We start from the raw sequence: 20,164 nt of genomic DNA, 5'->3' as shown, positions 1-20,164 counted from the left end.
CACTGCTTGGCCCATTAGCTCTAGCTTCTTATTGGCTAACTCTTATATTAATTTAACCCATTTCTATTAATTTGTATATTGCCATGTGGCAGTGGCTTACCTGCAAAGATTCTAACTGGCGTCTGTCTCAGGTGGAGGATTCATGGCTTCCCCCCCCCTTCTTCCCAGCATTACGTTCAGTTTCCCACTGCCCTCATCTGTGTTCCCCTATAGTTCTGCTATACGCCCAAAGCAGTTCCTTTGTTAACTAATGAAAGCAACACATAGACAGAAGGACCTCCTACACCAACCTAGTTTAGTATGTAGTATATTTTAACAGTTTATACAAAGTTTGTTTTGTTCTTACTGATTTTGACTTCTAATAAGAAACTGTTACATTTGTCTGTTTCCTTCCTGAGAAGCTGACAGGGACACAAACCAGTGTTGAGAGTAGGTAAGAGTCAGGTTAGGCATTAAAGTTCCAGTTCTTAGTGTTTTTAATGGGAGTTAGTAATAAGGTGTCTTCTTTCCTTGCTAAAAACATGTTATTACTTTTCATTTTGTTTCATGTAAGTACTGTCTGTGCAGTTGAGTGGAGGAAAAGGAGTATTGTGGTTGGAGGGGAAGGAGTAGGGGTCTGAGTAGTTCTGACAGTGCTGTCTGTTTGCTGGCCCTGTTTACTCTAGCTTCTAGGTTGGAGCCTGGTTTCCTGACACCACTTTACACCTTTACAGAGCCATGGCAAACTCTTGGGCAAGATTTATGCCAGTGTTTTATTGCTAAACTTTGTCTGCATATTTACTAAGTGAGAGCAATTGCTAGTTCTGTATGTGGTGTTTGCTGGGTTAACTTTCAGTCACATATCATGTATATAGCCAAATGTTCAGTTACGAGTCAATAATAAAGTTGTGATTTACACAGTAATTTTAAGGAGTAAATTAATTGATAGCCTTCTATAATTTAATGGTTAAATGTGGTTTGAATACTGTCTTCTTTGTATTTCCAGTAGAATTTAATTCAACTTGAAGGACAAAACCTTCACTAATTTAAAAATAATTGTCTGGATAGTTACATATTTGAAAAAAGAGCTAGTTTTGCTGTTAATTCAAATTTAGAATATGTACCTCAAGTTTTTAAAAAGAGCATCAGCATAGATATTAATCAAGTATAAATATTGCAAGTTATTTGTAAAGATATCTTTTTCCCATTTTGCTTTTTTATATGTGGGACCAGGGGGACAGGAACTATAAAGTTATCAGTGTGAGAACCATGTAAACCTGCACCTGTTGGCAGCTATGAGCAAGCCAGCCTTGCTGAACCCCAGGCCTCTGCTTCAGCCTTTTACTGGAACTAAATGATGTTGCCATTTTTATTTTTAGGTTTGCTGGCATGGGTAATCTCATTAAGGTGCTAACCAGGGACATAGACCACAATGCAGCACATTTTTTCTTGGACTTTGAAAGTAAGTCTCTTTAGCCCTTCACAGCTGGTGCATAATGGTAAAGGTGGAAGATTAATTATACTCACACCACAGTGAAGGCCAGCCAGAATATTTGTTAATTAAACACGGGGATCAAACAAAGGTTGCATGATTTTTTTTCCCTTAATTTTAGGCAAACATCACCATCATATGTTTAATTCTTTAGTTTCTCATTTGCTAAAATCATGTTGAGTCTGTAGCCAGTGCTGTCCTTTCATTAGTCCATGAAGCAAGTAGCCTTATGATGAATATTCTAATAGTGTGCTTTAGTGACTATGCCAGAGTCTATTCACTTATCCTATAATAATTTGCTTTGAGAAATAAAATCTGTGCTGCATATCTAAAATGAGTACTTTAAATAGCTTCCACAAATTTTACAAATCAAATTTGGTTAGGAATGCAGGAAGTTAAGTTTTAAATTTTAAAATGAAATGTGAAGGTGAGCTTTGGCCAAACCTCCTAATATTTGGCCTTGAAATAAATTGTTGTTTCATTGCTATATTTAGAGATTTGTAAATAATTTTTGATTGGAAATTTCTTTTTCAGAATACTAGCACTATTGGAATACTTAAAGAATTTTTCATTATAAGGCCATTAATGAAACTTGTGTTGGGAGAAATTTGAGAAGAATTAGAGCAACAGTTGTGCCATTATGTACAGGAAAAACCACATTTCACCTCTAGGTCCTACACATCAACACCTTGAGAACCCGGTTTGCTGTCTGCCAGAGCACAGTCTGGGTAACCTGAAGGATGAATTCATGGCCTAATGAACATTTTCCCTGTTACTATTTTTCTTTTAAGTCAATTTCAGTTGTTCTTTTTTATAAAGGGATATTTTCTCTTTTCTCATTCTTGTCTTGACAGGTACCTTAACATGGGGAATCTTCTTAAAGTTTTGACATGCACAGACCTTGAGCAGGGGCCAAATTTTTTCCTTGATTTTGAAAGTGAGAAGATGATTTTATATCTATTTCTCTTTGCCTGCAGTAGACTGCGTTTGTCTTGCACTAATGACTGTTTCCACTCTGCCATCTTTTTAACTGCTTTGCATGACCAAGCTGTGAATTGTTTGAGTTCAACTTCTGATGCCTTCTAGAACTGAACCAGATTTCATAAAGTAAATTACAGTAATAAAGTGTCTATTTGAATTTTGTAAAAGAATTTGTCTCTTAATTGGCTGTTATGTTATTATTTAATGCATACGATAATGAAAACACTTATGAAAAAAATTGAAAAGGAAAAAACTGCTATCTCAATATCTAATAAAAACGGTATTTGAGGAAAAATTGTATTACAGTTGAGAAAAATGGAGTAGATTTCATTTGCTCCATATGCATATTTAAAGTATTATAAACACGGATCTATCTGTTCATGAAGGCTATTCAGAATTAGTGATATGGGCATAATATTAAAAGGTAAGTGTGAACCTAAATTTAGTCTTTACAGATAATTTAAGACATCAAAATGATTTTGTATATTTCAGGAATTAATTTTATTCTGATTTAAGTAAAAAGAAAAACAATAGGTTCACAAACCTTTAAGTAATTTGCCTTGTATCTGTCCTGTCCTGTATTGCATGACTTAGTGTGATGTGGGCTAAGAGTGGCAGGTAAGTGTCATTGAGCTCTGCATGCTCTGCTTTGGCTTTTGGCTGTTATTGCTTCGGCTTGTCTGACTGTAAAATTGAGAAAAATGACTTTAAGTTGGTGTTTTAATGTGAATTTGCTATTTTAACTGATGATTAGAAAATTGTTAGGAAAGGGTGAAGAGATAACTGTAAATCATGTGATTCTTTAAATTTGAACAGGTTTTACGTACTTAAAATTTAAGACTGATTTGAAAAGCAGGTCATTTGAAAGAGAGTCGTTTTTCACCTTCAATTTAGTTTTTATATACTTCATTCTATTTTATGGACCCACGTAGCACATCTATCCTTTTAAGTCAGGTTACTTTATATAAACATACCGATTTCTAGCATATCTTCATTTTGTAGAATACTTTGTAGTCTGATATTTTCTATTTTTAGTACGTTTCCACAAAAATCTCTTACAGTCTGGGTACTGTGTACAGGCTAGTAAAGGAGGAAGGCCAAAATCAAGACCATTAAATTGTTGGGATTTTAGGAATAAAACATTAGATGAACGTTAGTTTTCTTGACCCTTCTCAACAATTTAATAGCGCTGTTTTAAGTGCATGTTTAGCATGGATTTTAATCAGCTTGGGGATGTTGAGCAGACTGCTGACTTAAAGATTGTTCTTCCAGATGAGGCAACTTACATTAAAGCTGTATTACTTTATTTGCTCTGTTTGAAACTTTGTTCTCTATATTTTTCCACTCTTCTGTCTTCTTTTTCCTTTGTCTCAAATGTTTTGCAGAATCTTGGCTTTGATATAGTCAAGATCTTGTTCAAGACTTGGCACTTGATCTTTTTATAAAGCTAGCATCCTGTTTTGTTAAAGTGTGAATCATGAATTTAAATGAAGAACTTGAAAAATTATTTGGTCTTGACTTGTGGGAGCCAGGGGTTGCATCATTATCTTTACATCTTAAACATAAATACCTAATTTAGTGCTAGGAAAAGGTTCAAGTTACAACAAAATAATCAGTAGTATAAAACTATGTGGTGTGAACCTTTAAAAATAAAAATAAACATTTAAGGATGATAGTATTAAAAATGGGTGTTTTGCCCTCATTATGTGTGTATGCACATGTGTGCAGTGCCTGTGTAGACAAGAAGAGGGCATCAGCCCCATCCCCCCAGAAATGGAGTTGTAGATAGCTATGAGCTACCTTGTGGGTGCTGGGAATTGAGCCTGGGTCCTTTGGAAGATCAGTAAGTGTTCTTAACCACTGAGTCAACTCTCTAGCTTAGAATATTTTATATGATGTTCGTTGCTTCTAACAGCCAATATAGAACTTTTGGGTTACTATTTGCTGGTATACTGTAAAAGAAGCTCAATGAAGACACACTGTCACAGACTAGAATTTCCCCCCAACTTCTAATTCAAATGCCCAGGTGCATTTTTGTTGACTTCTGACACTTGTGGGCTATTAATTTTATCTCTTATGTTTTTTGCACGTTTTTTCCCTCCTTTTTCTTTTTAAAGAAATATGCAATTTGAGCCTGGGAACTTTATCATTAATCTACTATAGAGCCCTTAATCCATTAGATGGTTCCTCTTTTAAACTATTACATGCCAGAATCAGGGTTGTCAAACATAGATGATCTGCCAGTTCTCATTTGTTATTTTAATAAAGTCACATTTGATAAGTAGTTAGGGTTATCTTTTTTCTTTATTTCTTTTAATTTATTATATGTAGTGTTCTGCCTGCGTGTATGCCTGCATGCCAGAAGAGGGCACCAGATCTCATTATAGAGATTGTGAGCCACCATGTAGTAGATAGGAATTGAACTCAGGACCTCTGGAAGAGCAGCCAGTGCTCTTAACCTCTGAGCAATCTCTCTGGTCCTGGGCTTCATATATATATATAATATTCAGGTCACCGCAGTAGTTTAGGTCTATTATTCCTGTCATCCTTAGTGGTGGGACCCAGCTCCAGAGTTGAGCTGTACAGCAGTCATTTTACATATCTTCTCAGTTAGTGAGGGCACTGGAAAAAAGGAATAATATTCACAGTGGTGTTAAGATAGATGCCATTGTGTATCTGGCTTTGGGCATCAGAATGTATCAAGTTATATATTCCCATGCATTTTAAACATAATTTTTTGGTATGTAATAATTTACTATACAAATGAAGACTGTGTGGAGTCGTTTATTTCCTTAGCCTGTACCCCTTTACAGGTTTAGACTTCAGTCCATGTATACTTGGAGCTGGCCTCTTGTATACCAGCCAATAGGTACTAGGTATGCAGAGGTTACTTTTTTTTTTTAACCACTTCCATGGTGATCTTAGTCTATCTAGTACTTAGATAAAAGTGAAAAATCACAGTCTCATTCATTTACATAATTTATGCTCAAGTGTAGGTCAGAAGGTAAAATTTGGTAGATTTGGCACCACCTTTGAAGACTTCTGGTGATGTTGGAGTTGGGTGTTACAGGGTGAACTGCAGTATTTGCAGCTTCTTTAGGAAGGACAGTGGAAAGAAGCAGCAGCATGCACAGTGTTTTTAAGACAGGTGCCGTTTGTGTTCAGTGAAGCATCGTATTCTTTAGATATAGGAGTTCTTGAGTTCTGTAAGGTAATAAGCCAAGCAGGTATGCTAATGGTAGCATATTTAAAAGTAAGAAAATAAAAAGTGGAAGCATTGTATAGCTTCTGGTCCTAGCATAACCTACTGCTATTAATTAATAGCTCATTCTAAGAGTGAATCTTTAGCAACCATTATGTCAGTGGTTCACAAAATTCTGGTTTATGGGAGAGGGGGGGCTTTTTGGTTTTGTGTCCATTCCCAATCTAGAAGTTCAGTATTTGTTAAATTTGACTTATGTATTAAGGTAAATCAGAATAGAGTTTTTGCAGAAATGGTCATTTGTAAGTGAGAAATGGAATCTACTTTTTCTGCTTGTCATTAGTGCCTTCCCATTGAATCATACACTTCTCACATCTTTTTGTGTTGCCTGTCTTCCTTATTTAAAATTTTTGTTACTCTTAAGGCTAGTGTTACTTTTTTTCCGGTTACCTCTTGCATATTTTCAGTAGCTCTTGCCTTATTCTAGGAAATATCTTTATTCTGGTGGCATTTAAAAAAAAACTGAAAACTAATCTGTGACCAAATGTTAAATAGCCTCCTTTAATTAAGAGCTGGAGACTCATTTATGATTATGCTTACAGACTGTGCCAGTGGGGTGCAGTGTACATTTTGGTCCCTAACTTGTTGGAACTTAGGGAGATAGAGTTAAAATATTTACTGAGTGAATGAGCATAAGGTTGCAGCAGAAAGCTCTTTATCACATTGTAATTATTATGTTAACTCCTTTTTCCTTTCATAGCTCAGTTTTTGATTCCTTTTTTAAAAAAACACTATCTCCAAATTTAGTTATTACTTTCAGTGATTCTTTGCTAGTCTTCTAGGGAATTCTTTCTCTACCCAGTAGGAAATTGGTATGATATGACTAAAATATTTAATTTTGTCTTCAGACGATAAGAACAATTGGAACAGGCCTTAATTTCCACTTAGCAAGATATACATTTAAGCCTGATGAGCAACAAATATGTCTTCTTTCAGTAGGTACATTGTTTTGCATTCAAATGAATATTGTTTTGTTAGCAGGCTATGTAGTGTGGTTTTTTTCTTGGATAAGTAAAGCTATGAAAAATCAAAGTGACAAGTCTTGGTTGCATTATATATAATGCCATTTTTTTTTTAAAGGAAATGCTTTATTTCTCAGGTTTTTATCCCTTCCTAGTTATTTCACCCTTTGCATGGTTTGCTTTCAGTAAAGTAGTGCTTCTCTGTCTGCCCTTTCCTGTCTGTCTCCATTTCTACAGCAGTCTTCAGCAGCTTTCAAAATTATCAGTGTGACTTGCCTGTGACAGTCTAAAAAAAAATGTTTGATCAGTGTGGTGCTGGGTGTTTTCCCCTCTTAGGGAAACTTGAATCTTCTCCTTTATTGTAAATTGCTTGGTACTTATTAAACCTTTGCTAGTCATTAACTACTTACAAGGTCTATTTAAATCTACTTGATAATGTTTGATTTGTCTGTAAATTCAGTGTCACATTTTTATGTTACTAGCCTAGTGACCACACCAAAAATACATATTTTAGTCTTCAAATGATAGAAATGCCTTTGATATGTAATACATAAAATACTATCCTTTGTCATGAATTCCCACCTCATAACTTCAAACTATGTGTCTATTGATGTTGTGTCTGTAGTTCCACATTCACATGAGAGAGTACTGAACTTTCATTTTTGCATGTACAAAGTATTTCTCTATGCTGTATCTGGTGTAAGTATAAAGGCAATGGTGTGCTTTTTTTAAAAAGTATTGTGCCTAATTATTGCTTTGAAAAATATGACCTAGCTATAAGTGAAAATATTACTGCTTAAAATGTCAAACTGATTTTTTTAAATAACTTTAGACATTTATCTATAATTTAGTATTTACTTTTAGGACTTCTGTAGCTTTGGACACAGTATTTTAATATTTTAATCAACACCTCTTTTAATCATAGTTTTATTTTTTAAAAGTAATTACAATAAGTGAATGAAATCCAAACACATTTTTAAAGTTGACTTTCCACATGAATGTTTCTTTACTGTTTCTCTAGTGCTGTCTTATGTACATTGAATTTAAGTTTAGGTACTGTGATTGTTAATTTTAAAAGTGTTATGTATTATTGACGAGTTGACAGGTAATAGAGGGAACTGAATCATTACTTGCCCTGGGCATAAAATAAAGATAAATTTTAAGATGTCTTTACGTTTAGTCTCATGTGTGAAGTTTTTCATTTTAATTTTCTAAGTAAAGGAACAAATAGATACAAAACCTAGTAACTAGTTTCATATTAGTGGTAAACAGTGTCTGACTTTGTCTTTTAAATTTGGACTGGTTCCCCCCTCCCACAAGTAATATGCTTTCCTGGAGGAATTCTGCCAGCATAGTTTACAGCATTGTCTTATGTGTTTTATTTGTAGGATTGAATGTGATCTAGCTGAAAAGGCTTTTGAAAAACTGCTTGAGCAGTTTTGTCTCAAAATAGAAAGGAACCTATTTAAAAGATTTGACCTTAGAGGAAACAAATGACCATGCTATAAAAATTGGATTTCTGTTACCTTTTGTCTGACAGAGAGAAATCCAGATTTTGTCACCTATCAACATATATTTTCTGGTTAGCACCACTGATGGTAAAGGTGCCCATATATTTGTATCCCTGGTATGATTTTTAGAACTAATTATTTTTTCGTTTTCTTCCTCCTCAGTCCTAGGTATGTAGAAAATCAGTATTTGATTTGGCATTTCAGAATTTGAATGCTGATCTTGTAGCTCAGGAGTTCTGTAGTGTTTTATAGAGTAAGCTCCTGTGCAGGAATCGTGACCTTCATACTCCTCAGCAGAGAAGGTCAGTGACACTGCAGCAGCCGGGGCCTGAGCACAGTGCCCGCTCTCAGTCTTCACGTGATCACAGTTGTTCAGATAGTTTCAAATGGTCCCTAGCAATCCCCAGTTGTTGAAAGTAAAATGATCTATATAGGAAAGTAAGGTAATGTTAGCCTTTAAACTGTAGACATTAGTAGGTAGACTTCCTTTCTACTGCATTAAAATAGAATAGTGGACATTCATTTGCTGTCATTAGTGACAGTGAGGCAGGCAGCACAAAAAATGATTATTAAGCATATCAGATGCTGGGCGTGCTCATGCATTTTTATAATCCAGCACTCGGATTGACACAGGAGATTTATAAGTCTGAGGGCAGCCTGGTATATATAAAAGCCAGTCTGTGCTGTATAGTAAGACTACATGCAAAAACCAAAACTATAAGTAATACCAGTTTAAATTTAAATTTGAATTCTCAGATTTTCTTATTGTACCAAGTTATAATCTGTAACTTAAACTAAATATTATGTAGTAACATTTGTTTTTCTCTTGCTTCTGTATAATTTGTATAAGTTTAAATTAGCTCAACTTTGTCTTCTAAAAAGTGCAAAATTAACATTGCATAAAATGTAACTCATCTTTGGAAATTTTGGTTGTTAATTGGGTTGTTACAGTTAATACATGTACTAAAGTATTCATGCCACTGTAAATTTTCTTGTACTTTGATGCTGTTTAGATGCCCAGCCCACAGAGTCTGAAAAGGAAATATATAATCAGGTGAATGTAGTATTAAAAGATGCAGAAGGCATCTTGGAGGACTTGCAGTCATACAGAGGAGCTGGCCACGAAATACGAGAGGTAAAGTTTACAATTATTACAGGTACTTTTCAGTAAAGGTAAATTGACTGGGTGTCACCTGGCTTACTCTTTATCATTTTCTGGACTTGTTTGTCATGGAAAGTATTATATTTGAAAAATCACTTGGCATTATTTCAAAAGTGGTTGCAGTGATCCATGGGCAGAGGGATATTATAAAAGGGAAGTGCTGCCTACCCGTATGTGATAGATAATAGCAACTCTGTTCGTTAAGGTCACACATGAAAATGTTTTCCCTTGGGAACTATTTATGCTTTCCTCTTGTAGAAGAGAATAGTCTAGTTTTCAACTCCTAAGCTTTCTAGGAGAAATTGAAAGTACCAAGATGATCTTGGGCTACATAGTAGGACCTTGAAATTGAAAATGCTAAAGAAATGTTTATTAGTGAGTTACTTAAGACACAGCCCATTTATTTACTTGCACTCAATGTATTCACAACATTTTAAAATCTAAGTTTATTTTTATTTTGCTTTCTTGATTTTTTTGTTTTTGTGTGGATATATTTAGTACTAGTGCCTTGGGGGAAACAAAACTTGTGACTTCTGGTGACCCTATAGGCAACCCCTGCTATAGTTACAGATATTTTTCTTTCAGGTAGTAAATTTGGGTTATTTAAAGTGTTAGAAAAGGCAATGGAAGTTGTTAGGAAAAAGTCACATTGAGTTTTGTAAAAGATTAAGAAAGCATCTGTAAGCAAAAGAAAGGTAAAAGTCAGAAAATTCATTCCTGCAGGAGTACTCTCTCCTAAGAAGAAACTGCATGATGATTTGAAGGACTAGTGTTGACAGAGTTGTGTGTTTGGAGTCCCTCCCTAGTTCTGTTTTGGTTTCCTCCCCTTCAGAACTGAAGCTGCTTTGTCTGGAAGCCTTAGAAAACTTGTAATCCAGAAAAAGATCTTATTTCTAAACAATTAGTATTTGCAGTATTTCTAAATTGCATTTTTCAGGTTGATTCAGGTTCATATTGACCAGGTCTCTTAGAACTGGTGTGAACTGTGCAATTTGAGTTACAGCTTCTTGGCCCTTTCCCAGGATTGATGTCTTCATTTATTGTCTTAACTTTGTTCCTTCTTGAAGACATACCAAGAGTATCTCTGCAATAGAGGAAGTAGTATAAAATATTTTCCTTCTATGGATCTAAATGACACCAAGAAGTAATATGTTAACAAATAGTGTTTATTTTATTATAATATTATATTGCATCTATTGGGGTAAAAACTTTGGGAGTTGAGGAAGTCTAAACTCAATTCCTGGGTCTGTCATTATATCTATATTTTAAATATCAGGATCTCCTTCATTTGGTAAAACTTTGCCTTAATATAAGAAAGGCTGTTATGATTTTATAAATCTTAACTTTTTTGTTTCTTGGATTTTGAAGGCAATTCAGCATCCAGCAGATGAGAAGTTGCAAGAGAAGGCATGGGGTGCAGTTGTGCCACTAGTAGGCAAATTAAAGAAATTTTATGAATTTTCTCAGAGGCTAGGTAAGTTTAAAACCTTGTAATGTTTACTTTGTTATTAAAAATGTTAATATATAAAATGTATTTATTAGGTTCAGAAGATTTTGTGATCACAGTACTGAATTTGGCTGTGTATCTATTGTGTAGGTAAGGCAGGATGTATATGAGCACATGGTAATGTATTTCTAATGTCCTTAGCCCTAGATCTTTGAATTGTTTAGACCATTTTCCTCAGCAAGTTGTGATTTATAGAAGGAAATCTGATTGCTTTGCATGCTTAAAGGTCTCAGTATAAGAAACTACATGGATAAATTGGTCTCCATACCTATAGAAAATCCTTTCCCAGGTAATTCTAAAAACACAGATTAAACAATCCAGGAGTCTGATGACAGACTAATACGAGCCCTATCCCTCATATTAGGGTAGAACCTAAGGCCTGGTGTTTGGTAGGCAAGTGCTTGTCACTGTGTGATATCCTAACTCTTAGGATAAACATCTGATTAAAAAAAAGACAAGAATTGGAGAAATATTTGTATAGTAAATCTTTTTTTGAAACTATGTGTGTGCATGCACAATTGCACACGTGTGTTTGGAAGCCAAAGGTTGTTGGACTGACTTTCACTGATTACTTTTGCATCTTATTTTTTGAGACATGGTCGCTTACTGAACTAGAAGCTTATCCTTTAGGCTAAACTGGTTGGCTAGGAAACTCCAGGGATCAGCCTGTATCTACCCCAGCACTGGAGTTACAGGCATATCCCAGCCACCATGCTTGACTTTTCCATGGGATCTGAATATCTGAATCATTTTTGTGCACCAAATATTTCTTACTATAAGTTTTAGTTATAGTTTATTTTCCCAAGCATGATAATTAGTTATTTTGCCTTTTAGTTAGAGTATCTCTGTGATCTGTAGTTTTTGCATCCTCTGTAACCTTTGTCAGCTTAGGTCTTTTCATCTTAGTTATTTTGACTACTATATATTTAGACTCCTCCTTATGCTGTTAGTACTTAGCCTCCTTTGAAGTTGAGATGCTCACATTCTACTGCAGCTGTCTTGGTCTCTTGGTTTTGGACTTGATGGGAGTGGAAGAGTTATGTTTTCACTTTGTAAACCAGGCTAATCTTGAACTCATAGATAGCTGCCTGCTTTGCCTCCAGAGAATTGTGTGCCCCCTACCCTGCCCCCCACCCCCAAGCCCTCACTGTGGTCTCGGACCTGTGATTTTCCTGTTTCTACTTGCTAAGGCAAGCAAGCATGCCAGGTGTATGTGGAATTGAACCAGTGGCCTCATGCCTGCTAGGCAAGCACTATCAAAACTGAGTTATACCACCAGCCTGCTGTATTGATTAAAAAAAGATTAAAGATTGAAAATCTAAAGCATTTACAGTAATTGTGTTCCTATGTGCTGACCTTGTTATGTCTATGGCCCTCTTACTCACCAGTCGTATCCTTTGAGTTTTCTTCTGATAACTCAAGGTCTGGTGTTTGAGAATGGTAGGCTGTCTCTAAAAGGAAAACTCTTTGCAAGGCTTCCTCTTGTGGTCATATTGTCTCCTTCTTGCTCTAGCTGGATAGCTTTTCAAGCTAGATAATGACATCATCGGATTACCATGTTAAAGCCCTACCTTCTCTGCAGTGTAAAGACTGGAATGTGAGGTTATGTGTGCCTTACAAAGTACAAGAGTGGATGTGGAGTCAGTTTGGGGTGGGGGCATTAGGTTTTCCCTTTACTTTTCCACATGTATGTTACTATCACTAGACAGCAAAGTGTGGAAACCTTTAGAACAGAAGACAACCATGAAAATTTGCTGTGACAGAATGTTAAAGAAAAAAATTAGTATTTGTCCACATTTATTCGGGTTTCAGAGTTAACTTCAGGATGCTCAGGATGCTAGAGCTGCAGACAAGAGACACAGTGCTGTTCACTCTGTGCTCTTGGTGTATAGTTCAGGTTGATACTATGCATCATTTTGAATCTGAGTTTGTTGAGTTAGTTCTTATAAGGTTTTCATTAAACTGTAGTAGACAGTTTGAGTGTATGCAGTATTATCGATGACAAGGTGTAGATTTGTCTTGGTTATAGAAGGAGAAAGGAGAGTGTGTTTGTATCTGAATGTTGGTTGGGAATTGAACTCCCTGATAACTTAACATCTTTATTTTCTTTTCATTAGAAGCAGCATTAAGAGGCCTTCTGGGAGCCTTGACTAGTACGCCATACTCCCCCACCCAGCATCTAGAGCGAGAGCAGGCTCTTGCTAAACAGTTTGCAGAGATTCTTCACTTCACACTCCGGTTTGATGAACTCAAGGTAGTGCAGTTTTTATGGTTTTCAGTGAGAAGTAGTGGGAGAAGCCTTGTTAACTTGTGTTTATGTGATCTGCCAATTGGAGAGCTAGATAGTAGCAGCTCTTGGCGTCCAACAAAGTGTCCAGGATCCAGGAGACGTTGTTCTTCTAAAGAACAGCAAGGAATCCCAGCTGCGTCTCTGATGGTTTCTTTTAGTCTGGTTTACCTTTTTATTTTTTAATATAAAACTTAATTTTCTTTTCTCCCTTCCCTGCCACTTTTCCCCTTCACTCTTGTCCTCTCCCTCTTTGTAGGATTTATACCCATAAATCCCATGTTGCTATACAGGGCAAATCTTAAAAACAGCACTGAATTTTTTGCCTGGAGCCCTGAGTTCAAATTATGAGACCTTTGGTTATTCAAGACCTTCAGTACCTTTTCTAGAAAATGGAAGAGTTATGTTTCCAACTGTGTTATTTCATATTATATTATAAACAACTGTTAATTCTCTACTATTAATACTTTGGACACAAAGGACTTGTATGTAAATATTTAGTCTGTTGGAGAAATGCCCTGTATTATTCAAAACAAGCACCCTTACATTCACTTTTTTCTTTGCAGTATCAATATTTTTGATAATCAGGCATTTAAGATATTACCTAAGATTATTGAAAAGGAAGAATGCATAATGCCTACAATTAAAAAAATAGTCTGTGATTAGCAAAAAAATAGTTTTATGGTTAGCAAGAATGGTGCTGTGTGTGGTGGCATACACCTTTAGTCTCAGCACTTGGGGAGTCAGAGGCCTGAAGGACTCTGTTAATCAAGGTCAGCATGGAATACCTACTACCTACTAAGACCTTGTCTCAAAGGGAAAAAAATACATTGAAGAATTCAGTAAATACTTCACACTTTCTTGAGTATACCAGATAGTTGTTAAAATTATATAGGAATGCTAAGCTACCACTTCACTTAGTTTCCATTAGCATTTAGTATATAACAGTTGTCTTTCATTCATAAGAGTGTTCTTTCATACATGTCCTCCCTCTTTAGATGACAAATCCTGCCATACAGAATGACTTCAGCTACTATAGAAGAACGTTGAGTCGAATGAGAATAAATAATGTCCCGGTAAGATTATGCTTTGAATTAGGTTTAGTGGCAGTAAGAATAACCTGATTTTATTCTTCCCTTTGTTTCATTCATCCATTCACCAGATGGTTGTTTTTTTGTTTGAGTGTTTGAGTTAAGGTCTCTACATAGCAATGGCTGTCCTAGAACCCACTGAAATCCACCAGCCTCTGCCTCCCAAGTGGTGCCACCATGCCTGCCTTATTCAGATTGTTAAAGCTTGTATTAAAGCTAGTAATCATCAGTAACCATAGCTGTGAGGGAAGAGCTACTGCCTTTTAATTTCCACAACCACTTTAGTAAATTGTGTTTTCTTTTATAACAATGATACTTTAAATCTCTTTGTATTCTTATTAGCCAAAAAGAAATTTTTGCATGGATGTTTATGGTTAGAAGAATGAATCCTGAGGAAGATTGATACGAAATGAGGAAACTAACTGCCAGTTGCAAGAGGGGTACTTGAGATCATGGGCCATTATTAGCACATCTGCTTCCTACTGATGAGAAAGTCGTTTCTGAGCCTTTGCCTTGGCAGCATAGTTCCTCTCTTAGGCTACTAATCTCCCTTTCCTCCTAAACTGTTTAGTACTTTTTTCTACTTTCAATGAATTACACATGAAGAAAATACTGCATCATATTTAGGGGGCCCATATTGTGGTAATTTGTGTATTTATTGATACTGCAAAATTTCTATGAAGTGGTTATTGTAAAATGGGCACTAGGCCAGCACTAAAGGGTTTCTCTGTTCTTTACAGCAGTTGGAATTTATACAGACTGCCTAGTGAGAAGTAGATCACAGTGTCTGTTTTTAATAACCACCCTGTAAATCAAAACAGCACTCAGTCTTTCACCTTCTTAACTATCACTACTCAAGAGGCCATGGACAGTGGAGAGATCTTCAGCTGGCTTACACTCTCAATAATTAGGTACAAAGCCAGTAGTTCTTGGTGTGATCTCTCAGAGTCTTGCCCATCTTGCTTTTTTACTCCTCCTTTTTCTCTTCACTTCATAACTCATCTCCCTCTCTCTTTCAGTTACTTTGTAGCAATATAATTTGAGGGGGGGAGGGGTTGGAGGCAGGATTTCTCTGTAGCTTTTGGATCCTATCTTGGAACTAGCTCTTGTAGACCAGGCTGGCCTCGAACTCACAGAGATCTGCCTGCCTCTGCTTCCCAAGTGCTGGGGTTAAAGGCGTGTGCCACCACTGCCCGGCTAGCAGCATAATTTCTTTTATGACCTTTTGGAACTGTCTGCCTACTATTGTGGGTTAATTTTTAAAGAAATTCACTTGCTACTCCTTTTTTTACTTGAAATGGCTTCCTATTTCTAAGGAAAATGCTAATTTAAAGTAGCATTTAAGGTCCTACACAGTCCCTGCTTCTACTTTAATTTCCACTAGTTGCTGCCTTCTATTACACTGAATATATCAGAATGTGCTCTAAGTCAATTAAAAATGTATTTTCCCTCTGCCAATAGAAATATCTTGTGTGTATACAATGTGTGTATATATATGTGCATATATGTCTACGTACACACACACACACACACACACACACACATTATCACTTGTAAAAGCCCAAGTCTTCATTAGTCCTCCCCTTTTTCTTCTGGTCTGAGGTCTCTTCACTTCGGCTGCTGTCCATTTTTATCATGGTATTGTGTGGGTCCTTTTATGTTTGTAGTGAAACATAGGATATAATTTCACAACTATCCTTTTGTCTTCAAGAGTCTTTGAACAGTCTCTTGTGTAGTAAGGTGTCACATCCAGTTTTTACAATTCCGTAATAGCACTTAATGTACTTTCGTGGGTAGTAGTTCTTTTTAAAAAATTGCTTAATATTGTTTGCAGTCTATTTATTTGGAGGAGTATTTAAGTAGCACTTGCATATGAAGGTCTGAACTTAGATTTAAAGGTATTTATTAGATTGGTTTAATAAAGTAGATATTCTTGGACCTTTTATGTATGTCCATCACATTTAATAATTTGGGAATTAATGTCAAGTTATTTCCACACAGGCAGAAGGAGAAAATGAAGTAAATAATGAATTGGCAAATCGAATGTCTTTGTTTTATGCTGAGGCCACCCCAATGCTGAAAACCTTAAGTGATGCAACAACAAAATTTGTATCAGAGGTGAGTTGCTGCAGACCTTTCTGTGCATTGATGCTGCTCCACTCACTGCAGATGCGATGACCTCAGCAGTGCTGTGATCCAAATACCATCCTTAGACTGGCACCTATGAGACCTGCTTGGGCACAGCTGCCCACTTGGTTGCAGTCACTCTGGAGGTACTTTGAGCATTGCCACGATGACATTGCCTTTTCTAACCCTCCCCTTTCTCCAGTCTTTCTCAGTTAATAACGGCACTGGTACAAGTCAGAGTCTCAGGGATGACAATTTTAAGTTCCTTTTTGCACTGCTTTCATCTGTCCCACAGATCACTCTGCTGGCTCCTTAACCCTGCTGCATACCAGATCCAACTGCCACCCTCTTACCCACTCTTGTCTGTGTTCTTATTCCACTCTAGTCCTTTTTCTTCTGTTTAAAGTGTTTTCCATGGCCTGGAGAGATGGCCTGCCATCAAGCCTGATGATTTGAATTTGTTTCCTGGACTTGAATAGTAGGAGAGAAAAGACTAGCACGGTTCCTCTTGACCTCCACACATGCACATGTGGGTATACCCACATACCATGAATAAAATTAATGAAATAAATCAAACTTCGCTGTACCTTCAGATTAAATTCTATATCTTAGCTGAGGGCAGCAGGGTCTTGGCTGTATTGTGCATGGCTCTATCCCTTGATCATGGAACAGTGATTAGAATCCTAGTCATTGGCTTAGGAAATTAGAAACAGGAGCCAGATCATTTGCTTGTTTGGGGGATTCTTTTAATTTTTAAATCACTAAATGAAAAGTTTTTTACCTTTACTTATTTCTTTTGTTCTCTATACACTTTATAGAATAAAAATTTACCAATAGAAAATACCACAGATTGTTTAAGCACCATGGCAAGTGTATGCAGAGTCATGCTGGAAACACCGTGAGTATTAGCTGATTTTTTTCACTTTAGCAACACTGATGAAGTGACTGGTATTTCACAACACGTCCAAATACAAACATTTCTGTGTGGAAGAAATGAGTTTTATCCTAACCTTCAAATGTTGAATGAGTGTACAAAGTTAAAATGAACTGGAAGTTTAGTGAATTTCTTTTTGAAACATAGATTAGGACTCTGGGTACCACAATAAGTTTATTCTTGTCAGAACTGAATATCCTGATTTTGGGTTGGGGCAGGGAAGTGTCCCTTTCAGAGGACTGTAATTATATTCTCTTTTCCACATGTTCAAAGACTAAATCAGTTTGTCCTTGTTCCCTCACAAATCTGCATTACCTGGAAGCATTTGTGATACATATAATTTTCCTATCAGCACCAGAAAGAATGTGTCTTGGATTCTTGAATAAGATATGGTTTTTACTAGAGAACTTTGGGTTTTGCAGCACTCATTCCCAAAGTGCACTTCCTTATCCTGTGTTAGTGATGGACTCATGGAGCAGGAGGACAAACACCTCCCACACTTCCCCCTGTGTAAGGGAATGGGGTCCAGGAAATGTAGGGGTACATTGTACCTACCGACCCCCTGCTGGATCACAGTGTTCCCATTCTGGGTCTGGTCTCCTGCTACCTTTTTTCTAAATTAGAGAATATGCTTGAATCCTGTAATAGTGTGTTTAAATCAAGATACTCATAAAATAGCAAACTTACGTGCTCCATTGAGCTAGTGACTTAAGCACCCAGCCCCGAACTCTTACTTTACGGCTACTTTGGCTTTCTCTAAAATTGTAGAAGAGGTAATATAATTCCCTGGTGGTGCAAATGTGGGGACCACAATATGTGGATGGAAAGTGTTTACCACATCTGTTTCCTCTCACTTGTGGAGAAGGGGTAATACTGATGTTCTTCAGAGATTAGTCAGGATTGTGTGCAGGTATAATCAGTTCATTGTACAGTTTATGATGTGCCTCATCCATACAACTTCTGCCCTCCAGGGAATACAGAAGCAGATTTACCAATGAAGAGACAGTATCATTCTGCTTGAGGGTAATGGTGGGTGTCATAATACTCTATGACCACGTCCATCCAGTGGGAGCATTTGCCAAAACTTCCAAAATTGATGTAAGTTGCATATTGTTTGATATGACTGCAAACTGTTTTCATGCACGGAAATGATAAGGTTTTATTTAAAGAGTAGCAGGCTGGACTGACAGTCTCTAACCATAGTTTGAGATACAGTTGGAATTCCTTCTCCACTGTCCTGTATTTCTGGTTGCTAGTTAATATGCAGGTGTGTTAGATGATTGAATGATAATGTTACTGATAGGTGATTGAATGATAATTTTTAGTATTTTGGTCATATCTCTAGTAATTACATATATTTTCTAATCATATCCTCTGGCCAATAACCAAAGATAAGGTTTATTTTGAAATGTATATTAAAAATCAGCATTGATACCTTTTTAAGAAAACTAGAAGATTCTGTGGTTTTCTTTCCTTTTCCCATTCATCGTAGTTTGTGACTGGTTTCTACTTTCCATATCTGCCTGGAAGTTTCTATTAAAAATGAAATGTTTTTCTCATTTCTCTACCTATAGTTTTTCTGGTCACTCTTGAGCATCAACATTCTAACTAGGTTTGGTGGGGATTATCTCATAGTCCCCCCTTTTATTACTTCTTCAAGCTCTTAGCACTTTAGATTTGAATTATGGATTGCTAGCTTTTATATGCATCTGTTTTATATAAAGAAAAATGAGTTAGCATTAGTTACTTGTGTGGTAACTATGTCCCAGAATTTACATGTGCCTCTGAACATTGTTCTAGGATTTCCCCCTCACTCAAGCAGCTTCACTGTAGGAGATTAAGTAATAGAATTGCTAGGAAGTGGTAGAACGAGGCTAAATCCACATCTCTTCTTTCCAATCTTTGTGGCCATGCTTGTCAGGATAATCAGACTGATCTTGAAATACCTATCATCTTTATTGAGTTTGTCTCCCTATGAGTAGCCTGTAGAAGTCCCTGCTGATTTCCTGTCAGTTAGTCCTACCTGAATCATCTGGATTCTCTAGCTCCCTTCTCAACGCTGCAGGATTCCTGTCTGTCCTTGGCTTGTCACAGGCTACCTGAAAAACTCCTCTTTCCTGGGGGCAAATCCATTATTTCTTGCAATTACTGTATAGTGTCTTTTTCAGGCTGTCCTCCCTCAGTTCATCAGTCTGAGTAGAACCTCATTTTTACTGATTGCATTTTCAGAAAGCTTTGCCTCACTGAGAGATTGAAAATAAAAGCATTTGCTGCTGCTCCCACCACCAAGATTGAATAATTCTACATTTGTAGTATATGGTCTCTTCAGTTCTGATGTGGGATTCCCCTCTGTATGCTATGAATGTGTTTTATTCCATTGGTTAATAAAGAAACTGTTTTGGCCAATAGCTTAGCAGAGTAAAGGCAGGTGGGAAATTCGAACAGAGGTATAGAGAAAGAAGGCAGAGTCAGGGAGACGTCATGTAGCTGCCCAAGAAGCAAGAGGTAACAAACCATGAGCCTTGTGGTAAAATATAAAATGGATTAATTTCAGATTAAAGAGCTAGTTAGAAATACGCCAGCGTCATCAGTCAAACAATGATGTAACTAATGTAGTTTCTATGTTATTCAGGTCTGAGTGGCCAGGAAACAAACATGCAGTCTTTGGTTATACATTTCTATAGGTTTTTTTTTAATGAATGTTATATTAAGAAACAGATATTTACTTTTTCTTTTCTCCTCAGATGAAAGGTTGTATCAAAGTTCTTAAGGACCAACCTCCTAATAGTGTAGAAGGTCTTCTCAATGCTCTCAGGTATGTATATGAACTTAAGCATGACAGAAAAATGTGTGTTAAATGTTTGAATAC

General features: G+C 36.5%; 1 protein-coding gene across 7 annotated transcripts in view; it reads left to right on the top strand.

Moving 5' to 3' along the window:
- The window catches only part of Cyrib (CYFIP related Rac1 interactor B), a 127,343-nt gene that overhangs the window by 101,987 nt on the left and 5,192 nt on the right, over positions 1 to 20,164 (top strand). For 2 of the 7 annotated variants that reach the window (XM_085678926.2, XM_085678928.2), the window contains 10 exons: positions 1,359 to 1,441; positions 2,326 to 2,408; positions 9,201 to 9,322; positions 10,718 to 10,823; positions 12,974 to 13,110; positions 14,142 to 14,219; positions 16,236 to 16,352; positions 17,180 to 17,259; positions 18,267 to 18,393; positions 20,040 to 20,110. In XM_085678926.2, the coding sequence (XP_085535052.1) occupies positions 2,336 to 2,408; positions 9,201 to 9,322; positions 10,718 to 10,823; positions 12,974 to 13,110; positions 14,142 to 14,219; positions 16,236 to 16,352; positions 17,180 to 17,259; positions 18,267 to 18,393; positions 20,040 to 20,110 (911 nt within the window). In that variant the 5' untranslated portion in view covers positions 1,359 to 1,441; positions 2,326 to 2,335. The remainder of the gene's footprint in view (positions 1 to 1,358; positions 1,442 to 2,325; positions 2,409 to 9,200; positions 9,323 to 10,717; positions 10,824 to 12,973; positions 13,111 to 14,141; positions 14,220 to 16,235; positions 16,353 to 17,179; positions 17,260 to 18,266; positions 18,394 to 20,039; positions 20,111 to 20,164) is intronic. The other 5 variants (XM_085678929.2, XM_085678930.2, XM_085678924.2 and 2 more) reach the window with 3 other exon arrangements.

This window comes from Myodes glareolus, chromosome 19 (genome assembly GCF_982192425.1).
Source record: "Myodes glareolus chromosome 19, mMyoGla1.1, whole genome shotgun sequence".
Classification (NCBI taxonomy): Eukaryota; Metazoa; Chordata; class Mammalia; order Rodentia; family Cricetidae; genus Myodes; species Myodes glareolus.
This window is presented reverse-complemented; position numbering and strand designations above follow the sequence as displayed.